Source organism: Somniosus microcephalus, unplaced genomic scaffold, assembly GCF_052327205.1.
Source record: "Somniosus microcephalus isolate GS21.2 unplaced genomic scaffold, FLI_Smic_1.0 scaffold769, whole genome shotgun sequence".
NCBI classification, from domain to species: Eukaryota; Metazoa; Chordata; class Chondrichthyes; order Squaliformes; family Somniosidae; genus Somniosus; species Somniosus microcephalus.
In genome coordinates, this window is record NW_028225956.1 from 37575 (window position 1) to 57500 (window position 19926).

At 53.8% G+C, this 19926-nt stretch overlaps 1 protein-coding gene across 4 annotated transcripts in view; it reads right to left on the bottom strand.

Moving 5' to 3' along the window:
* Window positions 1-19926, bottom strand: part of LOC147081103 (uncharacterized) — a 50212-nt gene that overhangs the window by 19097 nt on the left and 11189 nt on the right. For all 4 annotated transcript variants that reach the window (XM_085980947.1, XM_085980946.1, XM_085980945.1 and 1 more), the window contains exons 2-3: window positions 19483-19926; window positions 2617-2976 (exon numbers count right to left, since the gene is read on the bottom strand). The exon at window positions 19483-19926 is cut by the window's right edge. In XM_085980947.1, coding sequence (XP_085837073.1) covers window positions 2617-2976; window positions 19483-19926 — 804 coding nt within the window. The remainder of the gene's footprint in view (window positions 1-2616; window positions 2977-19482) is intronic.

Sequence of the window (19926 nt, forward strand, 5' to 3'; positions counted from 1 at the left end):
GTACTGGCACCGGGGAGTGTGGGCCTGGATTATGGGGCTCGAGTCCCAGAGTATATACATCTACCTCCGACAGTGCAGCGCTCCCTCAGTACTAGCACCGGGGAGTGTGGGCCTGGATTATGGGGCTCGAGTCCTAGAGTATATACATCTACCTCCGACAGTGCAGCGCTCCCTCAGTACTGGCACCGGGGAGTGTGGGCCTGGATTATGGGGCTCCAGTCCTAGAGTATATACATCTACCTCCGACAGTGCAGCGCTCCCTCAGTACTGGCACCGGGGAGTGTGGGCCTGGATTATGGGGCTCGAGTCCTAGAGTATATACATCTACCTCCGACAGTGCAATGCTCCCTCAGTACTGGCACCGGGGAGTGTGGGCCTGGATTATGGAGCTCGAGTCCTCGAGTATATACATCTACCTCCGACAGTACAATGCTCCCTCAGTACTGGCACCGGGGAGTGTGGGCCTGGATTATGGAGCTCGAGTCCGAGAGTATATACATCTACCTCCGACAGTGCAGCGCTCCCTCAGTACTGGCACCGGGGAGTGTGGGCCTGGATTATGGAGCTCGAGTCCTAGAGTATATCCATCTACCTCCGACAGTGCAGCACTCCCTCATTACTGGCACCGGGGAGTGTGGGCCTGGATTATGGAGCTCGAGTCCTAGAGTATATACATCTACCTCCGACAGTACAATGCTCCCTCAGTACTGGCACCGGGGAGTGTGGGCCTGGATTATGGAGCTCGAGTCCGAGAGTATATACATCTACCTCCGACAGTGCAGCGCTCCCTCAGTACTGCCACCGGGGAGTGTGGGCCTGGAGTATGGAGCTCGAGTCCTAGAGTATATCCATCTACCTCCGACAGTGCAGCACTCCCTCATTACTGGCACCGGGGAGTGTGGGCCTGGATTATGGAGCTCGAGTCCTAGAGTATATCCATCTACCTCCGACAGTGCAGCACTCCCTCATTACTGGCACCGGGGAGTGTGGGCCTGGATTATGGAGCTCGAGTCCTAGAGTATATACATCTACCTCCGACAGTGCAGCGCTCCCTCAGTACTGGCACCGGGGAGTGTGGGCCTGGATTATGGGGCTCGAGTCCTAGAGTATATCCATCTACCTCCGACAGTGCAGCACTCCCTCATTACTGGCACCGGGGAGTGTGGGCCTGGATTATGGAGCTCGAGTCCTAGAGTATATACATCTACCTCCGACAGTGCAGCACTCCCTCAGTACTGGCACCAGGGAGTGTGGGCCTGGATTATGGGGCTCGAGTCCTAGAGTATATACATCTACCTCCGACAGTGCAGCGCTCCCTCAGTACTGGCACCGGGGAGTGTGGGCCTGGATTATGGGGCTCGAGTCCTAGAGTATATACATCTACCTCCGACAGTGCAGCGCTCCCTCAGTACTGGCACCGGGGAGTGTGGGCCTGGATAATGGGGCTCGAGTCCTAGAGTATATACATCTACCTCCAACAGTGCAGCACTCCCTCAGTACTGGCACCAGGGAGTGTGGGCCTGGATTATGGGGCTCGAGTCCTAGAGTATATACATCTACCTCCGACAGTGCAGCGCTCCCTCAGTACTGGCACTGGGGAGTGTGGGCCTGGATTATGGGGCTCGAGTCCTAGAGTATATACATCTACCTCCGACAGTGCAGCGCTCCCTCAGTACTGGCACCGGGGAGTGTGGGCCTGGATTATGGGGCTCGAGTCCTAGAGTATATACATCTACCTCCGACAGTGCAGCGCTCCCTCAGTACTGGCACCGGGGAGTGTGGGCCTGGATTATGGGGCTCGAGTCCTAGAGTATATACATTTACCTCCGACAGTGCAGCGCTCCCTCAGTACTGGCACCGGGGAGTGTGGGCCTGGATTATGGGGCTCGAGTCCTAGAGTATATACATCTACCTCCGACAGCGCAGCGCTCCCTCCGTACTGGCACCGGGGAGTGTGGGCCTGGATTATGGAGCTCGAGTCCTAGAGTATATACATTTACCTCCGACAGTGCAGCGCTCCCTCAGTACTGGCACCGGGGAGTGTGGGCCTGGATTATGGGGCTTGAGTCCTAGAGTATATACATCTACCTCCGACAGTACAGCGCTCCCTCAGTACTGGCACCGGGGAGTGTGGGCCTGGATTATGGGGCTCGAGTCCTAGAGTATATACATCTACCTCCGACAGTGCAGCGCTCCCTCAGTACTGGCACCGGGGAGTGTGGGCCTGGATTATGGGGCTCGAGTCCTAGAGTATATACATCTACCTCCGACAGTGCAGCGCTCCCTCAGTACTGGCACCGGGGAGTGTGGGCCTGGATTATGGGGCTCGAGTCCTAGAGTATATACATCTACCTCCGACAGCGCAGCGCTCCCTCAGGACTGGCACCGGGGAGTGTGGGCCTGGATTATGGGGCTCAAGTCCTAGAGTATATACATCTACCTCCGACAGTGCAGCGCTCCCTCAGTACTGGCACCGGGGAGTGTGGGCCTGGATTATGGGCCTGCAGTCCTAGAGTATATACATCTACCTCCGACAGTGCAGCGCTCCCTCAGTACTGGCACCGGGGAGTGTGGGTCTGGATTATGGAGCTCGAGTACGAGAGTATATACATCTACCTCCGACAGTGCAGCGCTCCCTCAGTACTGGCACCGGGGAGTGTGGGCCTGGATAATGGAGCTCCAGGCTGAGCTCTTCACCATTCGGGATTCCGCCCGCTGATCCCCCGTCACCAGGACGCAGCCGGATGACAAAGTTCTTTTGCTGTCCTCGGATCGGTACCGTCTCCACCTCGGGCACGTCCGCCAGGAATTCCCGGAGAGATGGATATCCGGCAGCTTGCAGCGATTCCGACAGCGCCTCTCTCCGCTGCTTGAGACACAGGCTGGCCAGTTTCTCTGAACGCAGTCCATCGCGGTACCCCTTAGTCCTCAGTACCTCCAGGAGCCAGTCTGCAAATTCCCCTCCGTCCTTGGCCCCTGCCCGGCAGAGGAGCAACGGGTTAGATACAGAGTAAAGCTCCCTCTAAACTGTCCCATCAAACACTCCCAGGGCACGTACAGCATGGGTTAGATACAGAGTAAAGCTCCCTCTACACTGTCCCATCAAACACTCCCAGGGTAGGTACAGCACGGGGTTAGATACAGAGTAAAGCTCCCTCTACACTGTCCCATCAAACACTCCCAGGGCAGGTACAGCACGGGGTTAGATACAGAGTAAAGCTCCCTCTACACTGTCCCATCAAACACTCCCAGGGCAGGTACAGCACGGGGTTAGATACAGAGTAAAACTCCCTCTACACTGTCCAATCAAACACTCCCAGGGCATGTACAGCACGGGGTTAGATACAGAGTAAAGCTCCCTCTACACTGTCCCATCAAACACTCCCAGGGCAGGTACAGCATGGGTTAGATACAGAGTAAAGCTCCCTCTACACTGTACCATCAAACACTCCCAGGGCAGGTACAGCACGGGGTTAGATACAGAGTAAAGCTCCCTCTACACTGTCCCATCAAACACTCCCAGGGCAGGTACAGCATGGGTTAGATACAGAGTAAAGCTCCCTCTACACTGTCCCATCAAACACTCCCAGGGTAGGTACAGCACGGGGTTAGATACAGAGTAAAGCTCCCTCTACACTGTCCCATCAAACACTCCCAGGGCAGGTACAGCATGGGTTAGATACAGAGTAAAGCTCCCTCTACACTGTCCCATCAAACACTCCCAGGGTAGGTACAGCACGGGGTTAGATACAGAATAAAGCTCCCTCTACACTGTCCCATCAAACACTCCCAGGGCAGGTACAGCACGGGGTTAGATACAGAGTAAAGCTCCCTCTACACTGTCCCATCAAACACTCCCAGGGCAGGTACAGCACGGGGTTAGATACAGAGTAAAACTCCCTCTACACTGTCCAATCAAACACTCCCAGGGCATGTACAGCACGGGGTTAGATACAGAGTAAAGCTCCCTCTACACTGTCCCATCAAACACTCCCAGGGCAGGTACGGCACGGGGTTAGATACAGAGTAAAGCTCCCTCTACACTGTCCCATCAAACACTCCCAGGGCAGGTACAGCACGGGGTTAGATACAGAGTAAAGCTCCCTCTACACTGTCCCATCAAACACTCCCAGGGCAGGTACAGCACGGGGTTAGATACAGAGTAAAACTCCCTCTACACTGTCCCATCAAACACTCCCAGGGCAGGTGCAGCACGGGGTTAGATACAGAGTAAAGCTCCCTCTACACTGTACCATCAAACACTCCCAGGGCAGGTACAGCACGGGGTTAGATACAGAGTAAAGCTCCCTCTACACTGTCCCATCAAACACTCCCAGGGCAGGTACAGCACGGAGTTAGATACAGAGTAAAGCTCCCTCTACACTGTCCCATCAAACACTCCCAGGGCAGGTACAGCACGGGTTAGATACAGAGTAAAGCTCCCTCTACACTGTCCCATCAAACACTCCCAGGGCAGATACAGCATGGGTTAGAAACAGAGTAAAGCTCCCTCTACACTGTCCCATCAAACACTCCCAGGGCAGGTACAGCACGGGTTAGATACAGAGTAAAGCTCCCTCTACACTGTCCCCATCAAACACTCCCAGGGCAGATACAGCACGGGGTTAGATACAGAGTAAAGCTCCCTCTACACTGTCCCATCAAACACTCCCAGGGCAGGTACAGCACGGGTTAGATACAGAGTAAAGCTCCCTCTACACTGTCCCATCAAACACTCCCAGGGCATGTACAGCACGGGGTTAGATACAGAGTAAAGCTCCCTCTACACTGTCCCATCAAACACTCCCAGGGCAGGTACAGCACGGGTTAGATACAGAGTAAAGCTCCCTCTACACTGTCCCATCAAACACTCCCAGGGCAGATACAGCACGGGGTTAGATACAGAGTAAAGCTCCCTCTAGAATGTCCCATCAAACACTCCCAGGGCAGATACAGCACGGGGTTAGATACAGAGTAAAGCTCCCTCTACACTGTCCCATCAAACACTCCCAGGGCAGGTACAGCACGGGGTTAGATACAGAGTAAAGCTCCCTCTACACTGTCCCATCAAACACTGCCAGGGCAGGTACAGCACGGGGTTAGATACAGAGTAAAGCTCCCTCTACACTGTCCCATCAAACACTCCCAGGGCAGGTACAGCACAGGTTAGATACAGAGTAAAGCTCCCTCTACACTGTCCCATCAAACACTCCCAGGGCAGGTACAGCACGGGGTTAGATACAGAGTAAAGCTCCCTCTACACTGTCCCATCAAACACTCCCAGGGCAGGTACAGCACAGGGTTAGATACAGAGTAAAGCTCCCTCTACACTGTTCCATCAAACACTCCCAGGGCAGGTACAGCACGGGTTAGATACAGAGTAAAGCTACCTCTACACTGTCCCATCAAACACTCCCAGGGCAGGTACAGCACGGGGTTAGATACAGAGTAAAGCTCCCTCTACACTCCCATCAAACACGCCCAGGGCAGGTACAGCACGGGGTTAGATACAGAGTAAAGCTCCCTCTACACTGTCCCATCAAACACTCCCAGGGCAGGTACAGCACGGGTTAGATACAGAGTAAAGCTCCCACTGCACTGTCCCATCAAACACTCCCAGGGCAGGTACAGCACGGTTAGATACAGAGTAAAGCTCCCTCTACACTGTCCCATCAAACACTCCCAGGGCAGGTACAGCACGGGTTAGATACAGAGTAAAGCTCCCACTGCACTGTCCCATCAAACACTCCCAGGGCAGGTACAGCACGGGTTAGATACAGAGTAAAGCTCCCACTGCACTGTCCCATCAAACACTCCCAGGGCAGGTACAGCACGGGGTTAGATACAGAGTAAAGCCCCCTCTACACTGTCCCATCAAACACTCCCAGGGCAGGTACAGCATGGGGTTAGATACAGAGTAAAGCTCCCTCTACACTGTCCCATCAAACACTCCCAGGGCAGGTACAGCACGGGGTTAGATACAGAGTAAAGCTCCCTCTACACTATCCCATCAAACACTCCCTGGGCAGGTACAGCACGGAGTTAGATACAGAGTAAAGCTCCCTCTACACTGTCCCATCAAACACTCCCAGGGCAGGTACAGCACGGGGTTAGATACAGAGCAAAGCTCCCTCTACACTGCCCCATCAAACACTCCCAGGGCAGGTACAGCACGGGGTTAGATACAGGGTAAAGCTCCCTCTACACTGTCCCATCAAACACTCCCAGGGCAGGTACAGCACAGGGTTAGATACAGAGTAAAACTCCCTCTACACTGTCCCATCAAACACTCCCAGGGCAGGTACAGCACGGGGTTAGATACAGAGTAAAGCTCCCTCTACACTGTCCCATCAAACACTCCCAGGGCAGGTACAGCACGGGGTTAGATACAGAGTAAAGCTCCCTCTACACTGTCCCATCAAACACTCCCAGGTCAGGTACAGCACAGGGTTAGATTCAGAGTAAAGCTCCCTCTACACTGTCCCATCAAACACTCCCACGGCAGGTACAGCACTGGGTTAGATACAGAGTAAAGCTCCCTCTACACTGCCCCATCAAACACTCCCAGGGCAGGTACAGCACGGGGTTAGATACAGAGTAAAGCTCCCTCGACACTGCCCCATCAAACACTCCCAGGGCAGGTACAGCACGGGGTTAGATACAGAGTAAAGCTCCCTCTACACTGTCCCATCAAACACTCCCAGGGCAGGTACAGCACGGGGTTAGATACAGAGTAAAACTCCCTCTACACTGTCCCATCAAACACTCCCAGGGCAGGAACAGCACGGGTTAGATACAGAGTAAAGCTCCCTCTGCACTGTCCCATCAAACACTCCCAGGGCAGATACAGCACGGGGTTAGATACAGAGTAAAGCTCCCTCTACACTGTCCCATCAAACACTCACAGGGCAGGTACAGCATGGGTTAGATACAGAGTAAAGCTCCCTCTACACTGTCCCATCAAACACTCCCAGGGCAGGTACAGCACGGGGTAGATACAGAGTGAAGCTCCCTCTACACTGTCCCATCAAACACTCCCAGGGCAGGTACAGCACAGGGTTAGATACAGAGTAAAGCTCCCTCTACACTGTCCCATCAAACATTCCCAGGGCAGGTACAGCACGGGTCGGATACAGAATAAAGCTCCCTCTACACTGTCCCATCAAACACTCCCAGGGCTGGTGCAGCACGGGTTAGATACAGAGTAAAGCTCCCTCTACACTGTCCCATCAAACACTCCCAGGGCAGATACAGCACGGGGTTAGATACAGAGTAAAGCTCCCTCTACACTGTCCCATCAAACACTCACAGGGCAGGTACAGCACGGGTTAGATACAGAGTAAAGCTCCCTCTACACTGTCCCATCAAACACTCCCAGGGCAGGTACAGCATGGGGTTAGATACAGAGTGAAGCTCCCTCTACACTGTCCCATCAAACACTCCCAGGGCAGGTACAGCACAGGGTTAGATACAGAGTAAAGCTCCCTCTACACTGTCCCATCAAACATTCCCAGGGCAGGTACAGCACGGGTCGGATACAGAATAAAGCTCCCTCTACACTGTCCCATCAAACACTCCCAGGGCTGGTGCAGCACGGGTTAGATACAGAGTAAAGCTCCCTCTACACTGTCCCATCAAACACTCCCAGGGCAGGTACAGCACGGGTTAGATACAGAGTAAAGCTCCCTCTACACTGTCCCATCCAGCACTCCCAGGGCAGGTACAGCACGGGGTTAGATACAGAGTAAAGCTCCCTCTACACTGTCCGCATCAAACACTCCCAGGGCAGGTACAACGCGGGGTTTGATACAGAGTAAAGCTCCCTCTACACTGTCCCATCAAACACTCCCAGGGCAGGTCCAGCACGGGGTTATCTACAGAGTAAAGCTCCCTCTGCACTGTCCCATCAAACACTCCCAGGGCAGCTACAGCACGAGGTCAGATACAGAGTAAAGCTCCCTCTACACTGTCCCATCAAACACTCCCAGGGCAGGTACAGCACGGGGTTAGATACAGAGTAAAGCTCCCTCTACACTGTCCCGTCAAACACTCCCAGGGCAGGTACATCACGGGGTTAGATACAGAGTAAAGCTCCCCCTACACTGTCCCATCAAACACTCCCAGGGCAGGTATAGCACAGGGTTAGATACAGAGAAAGACTCCCTCTACACTGTCCCATCAAACACTTCCAGGGCAGGTACAGCACGGGGTGAGATACAGAGTAAAGCTCCCTGTACACTGTCCCATCTAACACTCCCAAGGCAGGTACAGCACGGGTTAGATACAGAGTAAAGCTCCCTCTACACTGTCCATAAAACATTCCCAGGGCAGGTGCAGCACGGGTTGGATACAGAATAAAGCTCCCTCTACACTGTCCCATCAAACATTCCCAGGGCTGGTACAGCACGGGTTAGATACAGAGTAAAGCTCCCTCTACACTGTCCCATCAAACACTCCCAGGGCAGGTACAGCACGGGTTAGATACAGAGTAAAGCTCCCTCTACACTGTCCCATCCAGCACTCCCAGGGCAGGTCCAGCACGGGGTTATCTACAGAGTAAAGCTCCCTCTACACTGTCCCATCAAACACTCCCAGGCCAGGTACAGCACGGGGTTAGATACAGAGTAAAGCTCCCTCTACACTGTCCCATCAAACACTCCCAGGGCAGGTCCAGCACGGGGTTAGATACAGAGTAAAGCTCCCTCTACACTGTCCCATCAAACACTCCCAGGGCAGGTACAGCACGGGGTTAGATACAGAGTAAAGCTCCCTCTACACTGTCCCATCAAACACTCCCAGGGCAGGTACAGCACGGGGTTAGATACAGAGTAAAACTCCCTCTACACTGTCCCATCAAACACTCCCAGGGCAGGTGCAGCACGGGGTTAGATACAGAGTAAAGCTCCCTCTACACTGTACCATCAAACACTCCCAGGGCAGGTACAGCACGGGGTTAGATACAGAGTAAAGCTCCCTCTACACTGTCCCATCAAACACTCCCAGGGCAGGTACAGCACGGAGTTAGATACAGAGTAAAGCTCCCTCTACACTGTCCCATCAAACACTCCCAGGGCAGGTACAGCACGGGTTAGATACAGAGTAAAGCTCCCTCTACACTGTCCCATCAAACACTCCCAGGGCAGATACAGCATGGGTTAGAAACAGAGTAAAGCTCCCTCTACACTGTCCCATCAAACACTCCCAGGGCAGGTACAGCACGGGTTAGATACAGAGTAAAGCTCCCTCTACACTGTCCCCATCAAACACTCCCAGGGCAGATACAGCACGGGGTTAGATACAGAGTAAAGCTCCCTCTACACTGTCCCATCAAACACTCCCAGGGCAGGTACAGCACGGGTTAGATACAGAGTAAAGCTCCCTCTACACTGTCCCATCAAACACTCCCAGGGCAGGTACAGCACGGGGTTAGATACAGAGTAAAGCTCCCTCTACACTGTCCCATCAAACACTCCCAGGGCAGGTACAGCACGGGTTAGATACAGAGTAAAGCTCCCTCTACACTGTCCCATCAAACACTCCCAGGGCAGATACAGCACGGGGTTAGATACAGAGTAAAGCTCCCTCTAGAATGTCCCATCAAACACTCCCAGGGCAGATACAGCACGGGGTTAGATACAGAGTAAAGCTCCCTCTACACTGTCCCATCAAACACTCCCAGGGCAGGTACAGCACGGGGTTAGATACAGAGTAAAGCTCCCTCTACACTGTCCCATCAAACACTGCCAGGGCAGGTACAGCACGGGGTTAGATACAGAGTAAAGCTCCCTCTACACTGTCCCATCAAACACTCCCAGGGCAGGTACAGCACAGGTTAGATACAGAGTAAAGCTCCCTCTACACTGTCCCATCAAACACTCCCAGGGCAGGTACAGCACGGGGTTAGATACAGAGTAAAGCTCCCTCTACACTGTCCCATCAAACACTCCCAGGGCAGGTACAGCACAGGGTTAGATACAGAGTAAAGCTCCCTCTACACTGTTCCATCAAACACTCCCAGGGCAGGTACAGCACGGGTTAGATACAGAGTAAAGCTACCTCTACACTGTCCCATCAAACACTCCCAGGGCAGGTACAGCACGGGGTTAGATACAGAGTAAAGCTCCCTCTACACTCCCATCAAACACGCCCAGGGCAGGTACAGCACGGGGTTAGATACAGAGTAAAGCTCCCTCTACACTGTCCCATCAAACACTCCCAGGGCAGGTACAGCACGGGTTAGATACAGAGTAAAGCTCCCACTGCACTGTCCCATCAAACACTCCCAGGGCAGGTACAGCACGGTTAGATACAGAGTAAAGCTCCCTCTACACTGTCCCATCAAACACTCCCAGGGCAGGTACAGCACGGGTTAGATACAGAGTAAAGCTCCCACTGCACTGTCCCATCAAACACTCCCAGGGCAGGTACAGCACGGGTTAGATACAGAGTAAAGCTCCCACTGCACTGTCCCATCAAACACTCCCAGGGCAGGTACAGCACGGGGTTAGATACAGAGTAAAGCCCCCTCTACACTGTCCCATCAAACACTCCCAGGGCAGGTACAGCATGGGGTTAGATACAGAGTAAAGCTCCCTCTACACTGTCCCATCAAACACTCCCAGGGCAGGTACAGCACGGGGTTAGATACAGAGTAAAGCTCCCTCTACACTATCCCATCAAACACTCCCTGGGCAGGTACAGCACGGAGTTAGATACAGAGTAAAGCTCCCTCTACACTGTCCCATCAAACACTCCCAGGGCAGGTACAGCACGGGGTTAGATACAGAGCAAAGCTCCCTCTACACTGCCCCATCAAACACTCCCAGGGCAGGTACAGCACGGGGTTAGATACAGGGTAAAGCTCCCTCTACACTGTCCCATCAAACACTCCCAGGGCAGGTACAGCACAGGGTTAGATACAGAGTAAAACTCCCTCTACACTGTCCCATCAAACACTCCCAGGGCAGGTACAGCACGGGGTTAGATACAGAGTAAAGCTCCCTCTACACTGTCCCATCAAACACTCCCAGGGCAGGTACAGCACGGGGTTAGATACAGAGTAAAGCTCCCTCTACACTGTCCCATCAAACACTCCCAGGTCAGGTACAGCACAGGGTTAGATTCAGAGTAAAGCTCCCTCTACACTGTCCCATCAAACACTCCCACGGCAGGTACAGCACTGGGTTAGATACAGAGTAAAGCTCCCTCTACACTGCCCCATCAAACACTCCCAGGGCAGGTACAGCACGGGGTTAGATACAGAGTAAAGCTCCCTCGACACTGCCCCATCAAACACTCCCAGGGCAGGTACAGCACGGGGTTAGATACAGAGTAAAGCTCCCTCTACACTGTCCCATCAAACACTCCCAGGGCAGGTACAGCACGGGGTTAGATACAGAGTAAAACTCCCTCTACACTGTCCCATCAAACACTCCCAGGGCAGGAACAGCACGGGTTAGATACAGAGTAAAGCTCCCTCTGCACTGTCCCATCAAACACTCCCAGGGCAGATACAGCACGGGGTTAGATACAGAGTAAAGCTCCCTCTACACTGTCCCATCAAACACTCACAGGGCAGGTACAGCATGGGTTAGATACAGAGTAAAGCTCCCTCTACACTGTCCCATCAAACACTCCCAGGGCAGGTACAGCACGGGGTTAGATACAGAGTGAAGCTCCCTCTACACTGTCCCATCAAACACTCCCAGGGCAGGTACAGCACAGGGTTAGATACAGAGTAAAGCTCCCTCTACACTGTCCCATCAAACATTCCCAGGGCAGGTACAGCACGGGTCGGATACAGAATAAAGCTCCCTCTACACTGTCCCATCAAACACTCCCAGGGCTGGTGCAGCACGGGTTAGATACAGAGTAAAGCTCCCTCTACACTGTCCCATCAAACACTCCCAGGGCAGATACAGCACGGGGTTAGATACAGAGTAAAGCTCCCTCTACACTGTCCCATCAAACACTCACAGGGCAGGTACAGCACGGGTTAGATACAGAGTAAAGCTCCCTCTACACTGTCCCATCAAACACTCCCAGGGCAGGTACAGCATGGGGTTAGATACAGAGTGAAGCTCCCTCTACACTGTCCCATCAAACACTCCCAGGGCAGGTACAGCACAGGGTTAGATACAGAGTAAAGCTCCCTCTACACTGTCCCATCAAACATTCCCAGGGCAGGTACAGCACGGGTCGGATACAGAATAAAGCTCCCTCTACACTGTCCCATTCAAACACTCCCAGGGCTGGTGCAGCACGGGTTAGATACAGAGTAAAGCTCCCTCTACACTGTCCCATCAAACACTCCCAGGGCAGGTACAGCACGGGTTAGATACAGAGTAAAGCTCCCTCTACACTGTCCCATCCAGCACTCCCAGGGCAGGTACAGCACGGGGTTAGATACAGAGTAAAGCTCCCTCTACACTGTCCGCATCAAACACTCCCAGGGCAGGTACAACGCGGGGTTTGATACAGAGTAAAGCTCCCTCTACACTGTCCCATCAAACACTCCCAGGGCTGGTCCAGCACGGGGTTATCTACAGAGTAAAGCTCCCTCTGCACTGTCCCATCAAACACTCCCAGGGCAGCTACAGCACGAGGTCAGATACAGAGTAAAGCTCCCTCTACACTGTCCCATCAAACACTCCCAGGGCAGGTACAGCACGGGGTTAGATACAGAGTAAAGCTCCCTCTACACTGTCCCGTCAAACACTCCCAGGGCAGGTACATCACGGGGTTAGATACAGAGTAAAGCTCCCCCTACACTGTCCATCAAACACTCCCAGGGCAGGTATAGCACAGGGTTAGATACAGAGAAAGACTCCCTCTACACTGTCCCATCAAACACTTCCAGGGCAGGTACAGCACGGGGTGAGATACAGAGTAAAGCTCCCTGTACACTGTCCCATCTAACACTCCCAAGGCAGGTACAGCACGGGTTAGATACAGAGTAAAGCTCCCTCTACACTGTCCCATAAAACATTCCCAGGGCAGGTGCAGCACGGGTTGGATACAGAATAAAGCTCCCTCTACACTGTCCCATCAAACATTCCCAGGGCTGGTACAGCACGGGTTAGATACAGAGTAAAGCTCCCTCTACACTGTCCCATCAAACACTCCCGGGGCAGGTACAGCACGGGTTAGATACAGAGTAAAGCTCCCTCTACACTGTCCCATCCAGCACTCCCAGGGCAGGTCCAGCACGGGGTTATCTACAGAGTAAAGCTCCCTCTGCACTGTCCCATCAAACACTCCCAGGGCAGCTACAGCACGGGGTCAGATACAGAGTAAAGCTCCCTCTACACTGTCCCATCAAACACTCCCAGGGCAGGTACAGCACGGGGTTAGATACAGAGTAAAGCTCCCTCTACACTGTCCCGTCAAACACTCCCAGGTCAGGTACAGCACGGGGTTAGATACAGAATAAAGCTCCCTCTACACTGTCCCATCAAACACTCCCAGGGCAGGTACAGCACAGGGTTAGATACAGAGAAAGACTCCCTCTACACTGTCCCATCAAACACTCCCAGGGCAGGTACAGCACGGGTTAGATACAGAGTAAAGCTCCCTCTACACTGTCCCATCTAACACTCCCAAGGCAGGTACAGCACGGGTTAGATACAGAGTAAAGCTCCCTCTACACTGTCCCGTCAAACACTCCCAGGACAGGTACAGCACGGGTTTAGATACAGAGTAAAGTTCCCTCTACACTGTCCCATCAAACACTCCCAGGACAGGTACAGCACGGGGTTAGATACAGAGTAAAGCTCCCTCTACACTGTCCCATCAAACACTCACAGGGCAGGTATAGAACGGGGTTAGATACAGAGTAAAGCTCCCTCGACACTGTCCCATCAAACACTCCCAGGGCAGGTACAGCACGGGTTAGATACAGAGTAAAGCTCCCTCTACACTGTCCCATCAAACACTCCCAGGGCAGGTACAGCACGGGGTTGTCTACAGAGTAAAGCTCCCTCTACACTGTCCCATCAAACACTCCCAGGGCAGCTACAGCACGGGGTCAGATACAGAGTAAAGCTTCCTCTACACTGTCCCATCAAACACTCCCAGGGCAGGTACAGCACGGGGTTAGATACAGAGTAAAGCTCCCTCTACACTGTCCCATCAAACACTCCCAGGGCAGGAACAGCCACGGGTTAGATACAGAGTAAAGCTCCCTCTACACTGTCCCATCAAACACTCCCAGGGCAGGTACAGCACGGGTTAGATACAGAGTAAAGCTCCCTCTACACTGTCCCATCAAACACTCTCAGGGCAGGTACAGCACGGGTTAGATACAGAGTAAAGCTCCCTCTACACTGTCCCATCAAACACTCCCAGGGCAGGTACAGCACGGGTTAGATACAGAGTAAAGCTCCCTCTACACTGTCCCATCAAAGATTCCCAGGGCAGGTACAGCATGGGTTAGATACAGAGTAAACCTCCCTCTACACTGTCCCATCAAACACTCCCAGGGCAGGTACAGCACAGGGTTAGATACAGAGTAAAGCTCCCTCTACACTGTCCCATCAAACACTCCCAGGGCAGGTACAGCACGGGGTTAGATACAGAGTAAAGCTCCCTCTACACTGTCCCATCAAACATTCCCAGGGTAGGTACAGCACGGGTTGGATACAGAATAAAGCTCCCTCGACACTGTCCCATCAAACACTCCCAGGGCTGGTGCAGCACGGGTTAGATACAGAGTAAAGCTCCCTCTACACTGTCCCATCAAACACTCCCAGGGCAGGTACAGCACGGGTTAGATACAGAGTAAAGCTCCCTCTACACTGTCCCATCCAGCACTCCCAGGTCAGGTACAGCACGGGGTTAGATACAGAGTAAAGCTCCCTCTACACTGTACGCATCAAACACTCCCAGGGCAGGTACAACACGGGGTTCGATACAGAGTAAAGCTCCCTCTACACTGTCCCATCAAACACTCCCAGGGCAGGTCCAGCACGGGGTTATCTACAGAGTAAAGCTCCCTCTGCACTGTCCCATCAAACACTCCCAGGGCAGCTACAGCACGGGGTCAGATACAGAGTAAAGCTCCCTCTACACTGTCCCATCAAACACTCCCAGGGCAGGTACAGCACGGGGTTAGATACAGAGTAAAGCTCCCTCTACACTGTCCCGTCAAACACTCCCAGGGCAGGTACAGCACGAGGTTAGATACAGAGTAAAGCTCCCTCTACACTGTCCCATCAAACACTCCCAGGGCAGGTACAGCACAGGGTTAGATACAGAGAAAGACTCCCTCTACACTGTCCCATCAAGCACTTCCAGGGCAGGCACAGCACGGGGTTAGATACAGAGTAAAGCTCCCTCTACACTGTCCCATCAAGCACTTCCAGGGCAGGTACAGCACGGGTTAGATACAGAGTAAAGTTCCCTCTACACTGTCCCATCAAACACTCCCAGGACAGGTACAGCACGGGGTGAGATACGGAGTAAAGCTCCCTCTACACTGTCCCATCAAACACTCCCAGGGCAGGTACAGCACGGGGTTAGATACAGAGTAAAGCTCCCTCTACACTGTCCCATCAAACATTCCCAGGGCAGGTACAGCACGGGTTGGATACAGAATAAAGCTCCCTCTACACTGTCCCATCAAACACTCCCAGGGCTGGTACAGCACGGGTTAGATACAGAGTAAAGCTCCCTCTACACTGTCCCATCAAACACTCCCAGGGCAGGTACAGCACGGGTTAGATACAGAGTAAAGCTCCCTCTACACTGTCCCATCCAGCACTCCCAGGGCAGGTACAGCACCGGGTGAGATACAGAGTAAAGCTCCCTCTACACTGTCCGCATCAAACACTCCCAGGGCAGGTACAACACGGGGTTCGATACAGAGTAAACCTCCCTCTACACTGTCCCATCAAACACTCCCAGGGCAGCTACAGCACGGGGTCAGATACAGAGTAAAGCTCCCTCTACACTGTCCCATCAAACACTCACAGGGCAGGTATAGAACGGGGTTAGATACAGAGTAAAGCTCCCTCGACACTGTCCCATCAAACACTCCCAGGGCAGGTACAGCACGGGTTAGATACAGAGTAAAGCTCCCTCTACACTGTCCCATCAAACACTCCCAGGGCAGGTACAGCACGGGGTTGTCTACAGAGTAAAGCTCCCTCTACACTGTCCCATCAAACACTCCCAGGGCAGCTACAGCACGGGGTCAGATACAGAGTAAAGCTTCCTCTACACTGTCCCATCAAACACTCCCAGGGCAGGTACAGCACGGGGTTAGATACAGAGTAAAGCTCCCTCTACACTGTCCCATCAAACACTCCCAGGGCAGGAACAGCACGGGTTAGATACAGAGTAAAGCTCCCTCTACACTGTCCCATCAAACACTCCCAGGGCAGGTACAGCACGGGTTAGATACAGAGTAAAGCTCCCTCTACACTGTCCCATCAAACACTCCCAGGGCAGGTACAGCACGGGTTAGATACAGAGTAAAGCTCCCTCTACACTGTCCCATCAAAGATTCCCAGGGCAGGTACAGCATGGGTTAGATACAGAGTAAACCTCCCTCTACACTGTCCCATCAAACACTCCCAGGGCAGGTACAGCACAGGGTTAGATACAGAGTAAAGCTCCCTCTACACTGTCCCATCAAACACTCCCAGGGCAGGTACAGCACGGGGTTAGATACAGAGTAAAGCTCCCTCTACACTGTCCCATCAAACATTCCCAGGGTAGGTACAGCACGGGTTGGATACAGAATAAAGCTCCCTCGACACTGTCCCATCAAACACTCCCAGGGCTGGTGCAGCACGGGTTAGATACAGAGTAAAGCTCCCTCTACACTGTCCCATCAAACACTCCCAGGGCAGGTACAGCACGGGTTAGATACAGAGTAAAGCTCCCTCTACACTGTCCCATCAAACACTCCCAGGGCAGGTCCAGCACGGGGTTATCTACAGAGTAAAGCTCCCTCTGCACTGTCCCATCAAACACTCCCAGGGCAGCTACAGCACGGGGTCAGATACAGAGTAAAGCTCCCTCTACACTGTCCCATCAAACACTCCCAGGGCAGGTACAGCACGGGGTTAGATACAGAGTAAAGCTCCCTCTACACTGTCCCGTCAAACACTCCCAGGGCAGGTACAGCACGAGGTTAGATACAGAGTAAAGCTCCCTCTACACTGTCCCATCAAACACTCCCAGGGCAGGTACAGCACAGGGTTAGATACAGAGAAAGACTCCCTCTACACTGTCCCATCAAGCACTTCCAGGGCAGGTACAGCACGGGGTTAGATACAGAGTAAAGCTCCCTCTACACTGTCCCATCAAGCACTTCCAGGGCAGGTACAGCACGGGTTAGATACAGAGTAAAGTTCCCTCTACACTGTCCCATCAAACACTCCCAGGACAGGTACAGCACGGGGTGAGATACGGAGTAAAGCTCCCTCTACACTGTCCCATCAAACACTCCCAGGGCAGGTACAGCACGGGGTTAGATACAGAGTAAAGCTCCCTCTACACTGTCCCATCAAACATTCCCAGGGCAGGTACAGCACGGGTTGGATACAGAATAAAGCTCCCTCTACACTGTCCCATCAAACACTCCCAGGGCTGGTACAGCACGGGTTAGATACAGAGTAAAGCTCCCTCTACACTGTCCCATCAAACACTCCCAGGGCAGGTACAGCACGGGTTAGATACAGAGTAAAGCTCCCTCTACACTGTCCCATCCAGCACTCCCAGGGCAGGTACAGCACCGGGTTAGATACAGAGTAAAGCTCCCTCTACACTGTCCGCATCAAACACTCCCAGGGCAGGTACAACACGGGGTTCGATACAGAGTAAACCTCCCTCTACACTGTCCCATCAAACACTCCCAGGGCAGCTACAGCACGGGGTCAGATACAGAGTAAAGCTCCCTCTACACTGTCCCGTCAAACACTCCCAGGTCAGGTACAGCACGGGGTTAGATACAGAATAAAGCTCCCTCTACACTGTCCCATCAAACACTCCCAGGGCAGGTACAGCACAGGGTGAGATACAGAGTAAAGCTCCCTGTACACTGTCCCATCTAACACTCCCAAGGCAGGTACAGCACGGGTTAGATACAGAGTAAAGCTCCCTGTACACTGTCCCATCTAACACTCCCAAGGCAGGTACAGCACGGGTTAGATACAGAGTAAAGTTCCCTCTACACTGTCCCATCAAACACTCCCAGGACAGGTACAGCACGGGGTTAGATACAGAGTAAAGCTCCCTCTACACTGTCCCATCAAACACTCACAGGGCAGGTATAGCACGGGGTTAGATACAGGGTGAAGCTCCCTCTACACTGTCCCATCAAACACTCCCAGGGCAGGTACAGCATGGGGTTAGATACAGAGTAAAGCTCTCTCTACACTGTCCCATCAAACACTCCCTGGGCAGGTACAGCACGGGTTAGATAGAGAGTAAAGCTCCCTCTACACTGTCCCGTCAAACACTTCCAGGGCAGGTACAGCACGGGGTGAGATACAGAGTAAAGCTCCCTGTACACTGTCCCATCTAACACTCCCAAGGAAGGTACAGCACGGGTTAGATACAGAGTAAAGCTCCCTCTGCACTGTCCCATCAAACACTCCCCGGGCAGGTACAGCACGGGGTTAGATACAGAGTAAAGCTCCCTCTACACTGTCCCATCAAACACTCCCAGGGCAGGTACAGCACGGGGTTAGATACAGAGTTAAGCTCCCTCTACACTGTCCCATCAAACACTCCCAGGGCAGGTTCGGCACAGGTTAGATACAGAGTAAAGCTCCCTCTACACTGTCCCATCAAACACTCCCAGGGCAGGTACAGCACGGGTTAGATACAGAGTAAAGCTCCCCTCTACACTGTCCCATCAAACACTCCCAGGGCAGGTACAGCACGGGGTTAGATAGAGAGTAAAGCTCCCTCTACACTGTCCCATCAAACACTCCCAGGGCAGGTTCGGCACAGGTTAGATACAGAGTAAAGCTCCCTCTACACTGTCCCATCAAACACTCCCAGGGCAGGTACAGCACGGGTTAGATACAGAGTAAAGCTCCCTCTACACTGTCCCATCAAACACTCCCAGGGCAGGTACAGCACGGGGTTCGATACAGAGTAAAGCTCCCTCTGCACTGTGCCATCAAACACTCCCAGGCATTACCCTCGGAAACCCCTCCCAATCTTGACTGGGAGGTGGGGGTGCGGGCCTGAATTACTGGCAGCTATTCGACTATTAGGTGCATCACAGCCCGGCCCACTCTCGGCCTCAGACGCATTCGCGCACATGTTTTTCCCCCGGGGTTTGTGAGTGATGAGGAAAGGGGATCTTCCCTACCGACGGGAACAGTGATAGCCTCTCGCAACCCCCGAAAAGGTCACCACCCGGAGTCCCTGCCCTGGGGCTGCTGGTGACAGGGGCCTAGGGGCTCGTAAGCAACCTCCCCCTTTCAGTGTCGCGCTTTTTCTGACGGGCGATCATTAACGTACCTTGGCGGCGCGAGGAAGCGTCCCCTGACCGTGCGTCCGGTCTCGTCTCCCCGTCGCCCGCCATCTTGGCTGGAGCCAGGCTCGGGGCCTGTGTTGCCTCGGGCGGCACGAGGCCCTCTTCATCGCCCGCCGGCTGCCCGCTCATCGACCGTGCCCTCGGAAACGGGCCCGGCCTCCTTGTCTGGTCCGGCGAGGGCCATTCGCCGCGGTCAAGCGAAGAACCGCGCGTCGGGCCCGGCCCTGGGAGCCTCGGGCTTTCTCCCCGCGCTGTCGCCCGAGGCCACTCCGCCGAGGCCCGCACTACTTGACTGTAAGTCAGAGGCTGGGCCCCCGCGGCCTGCACGGAGGCCCGTGGCCCGGCCTGGGGCAGCGGGCTGGCTCCCCGGCTTAAGGGCCGGGCGGGCCTTCGGACCTCCTGCCCCACGGCCGGGCTCTGAGGGGTTT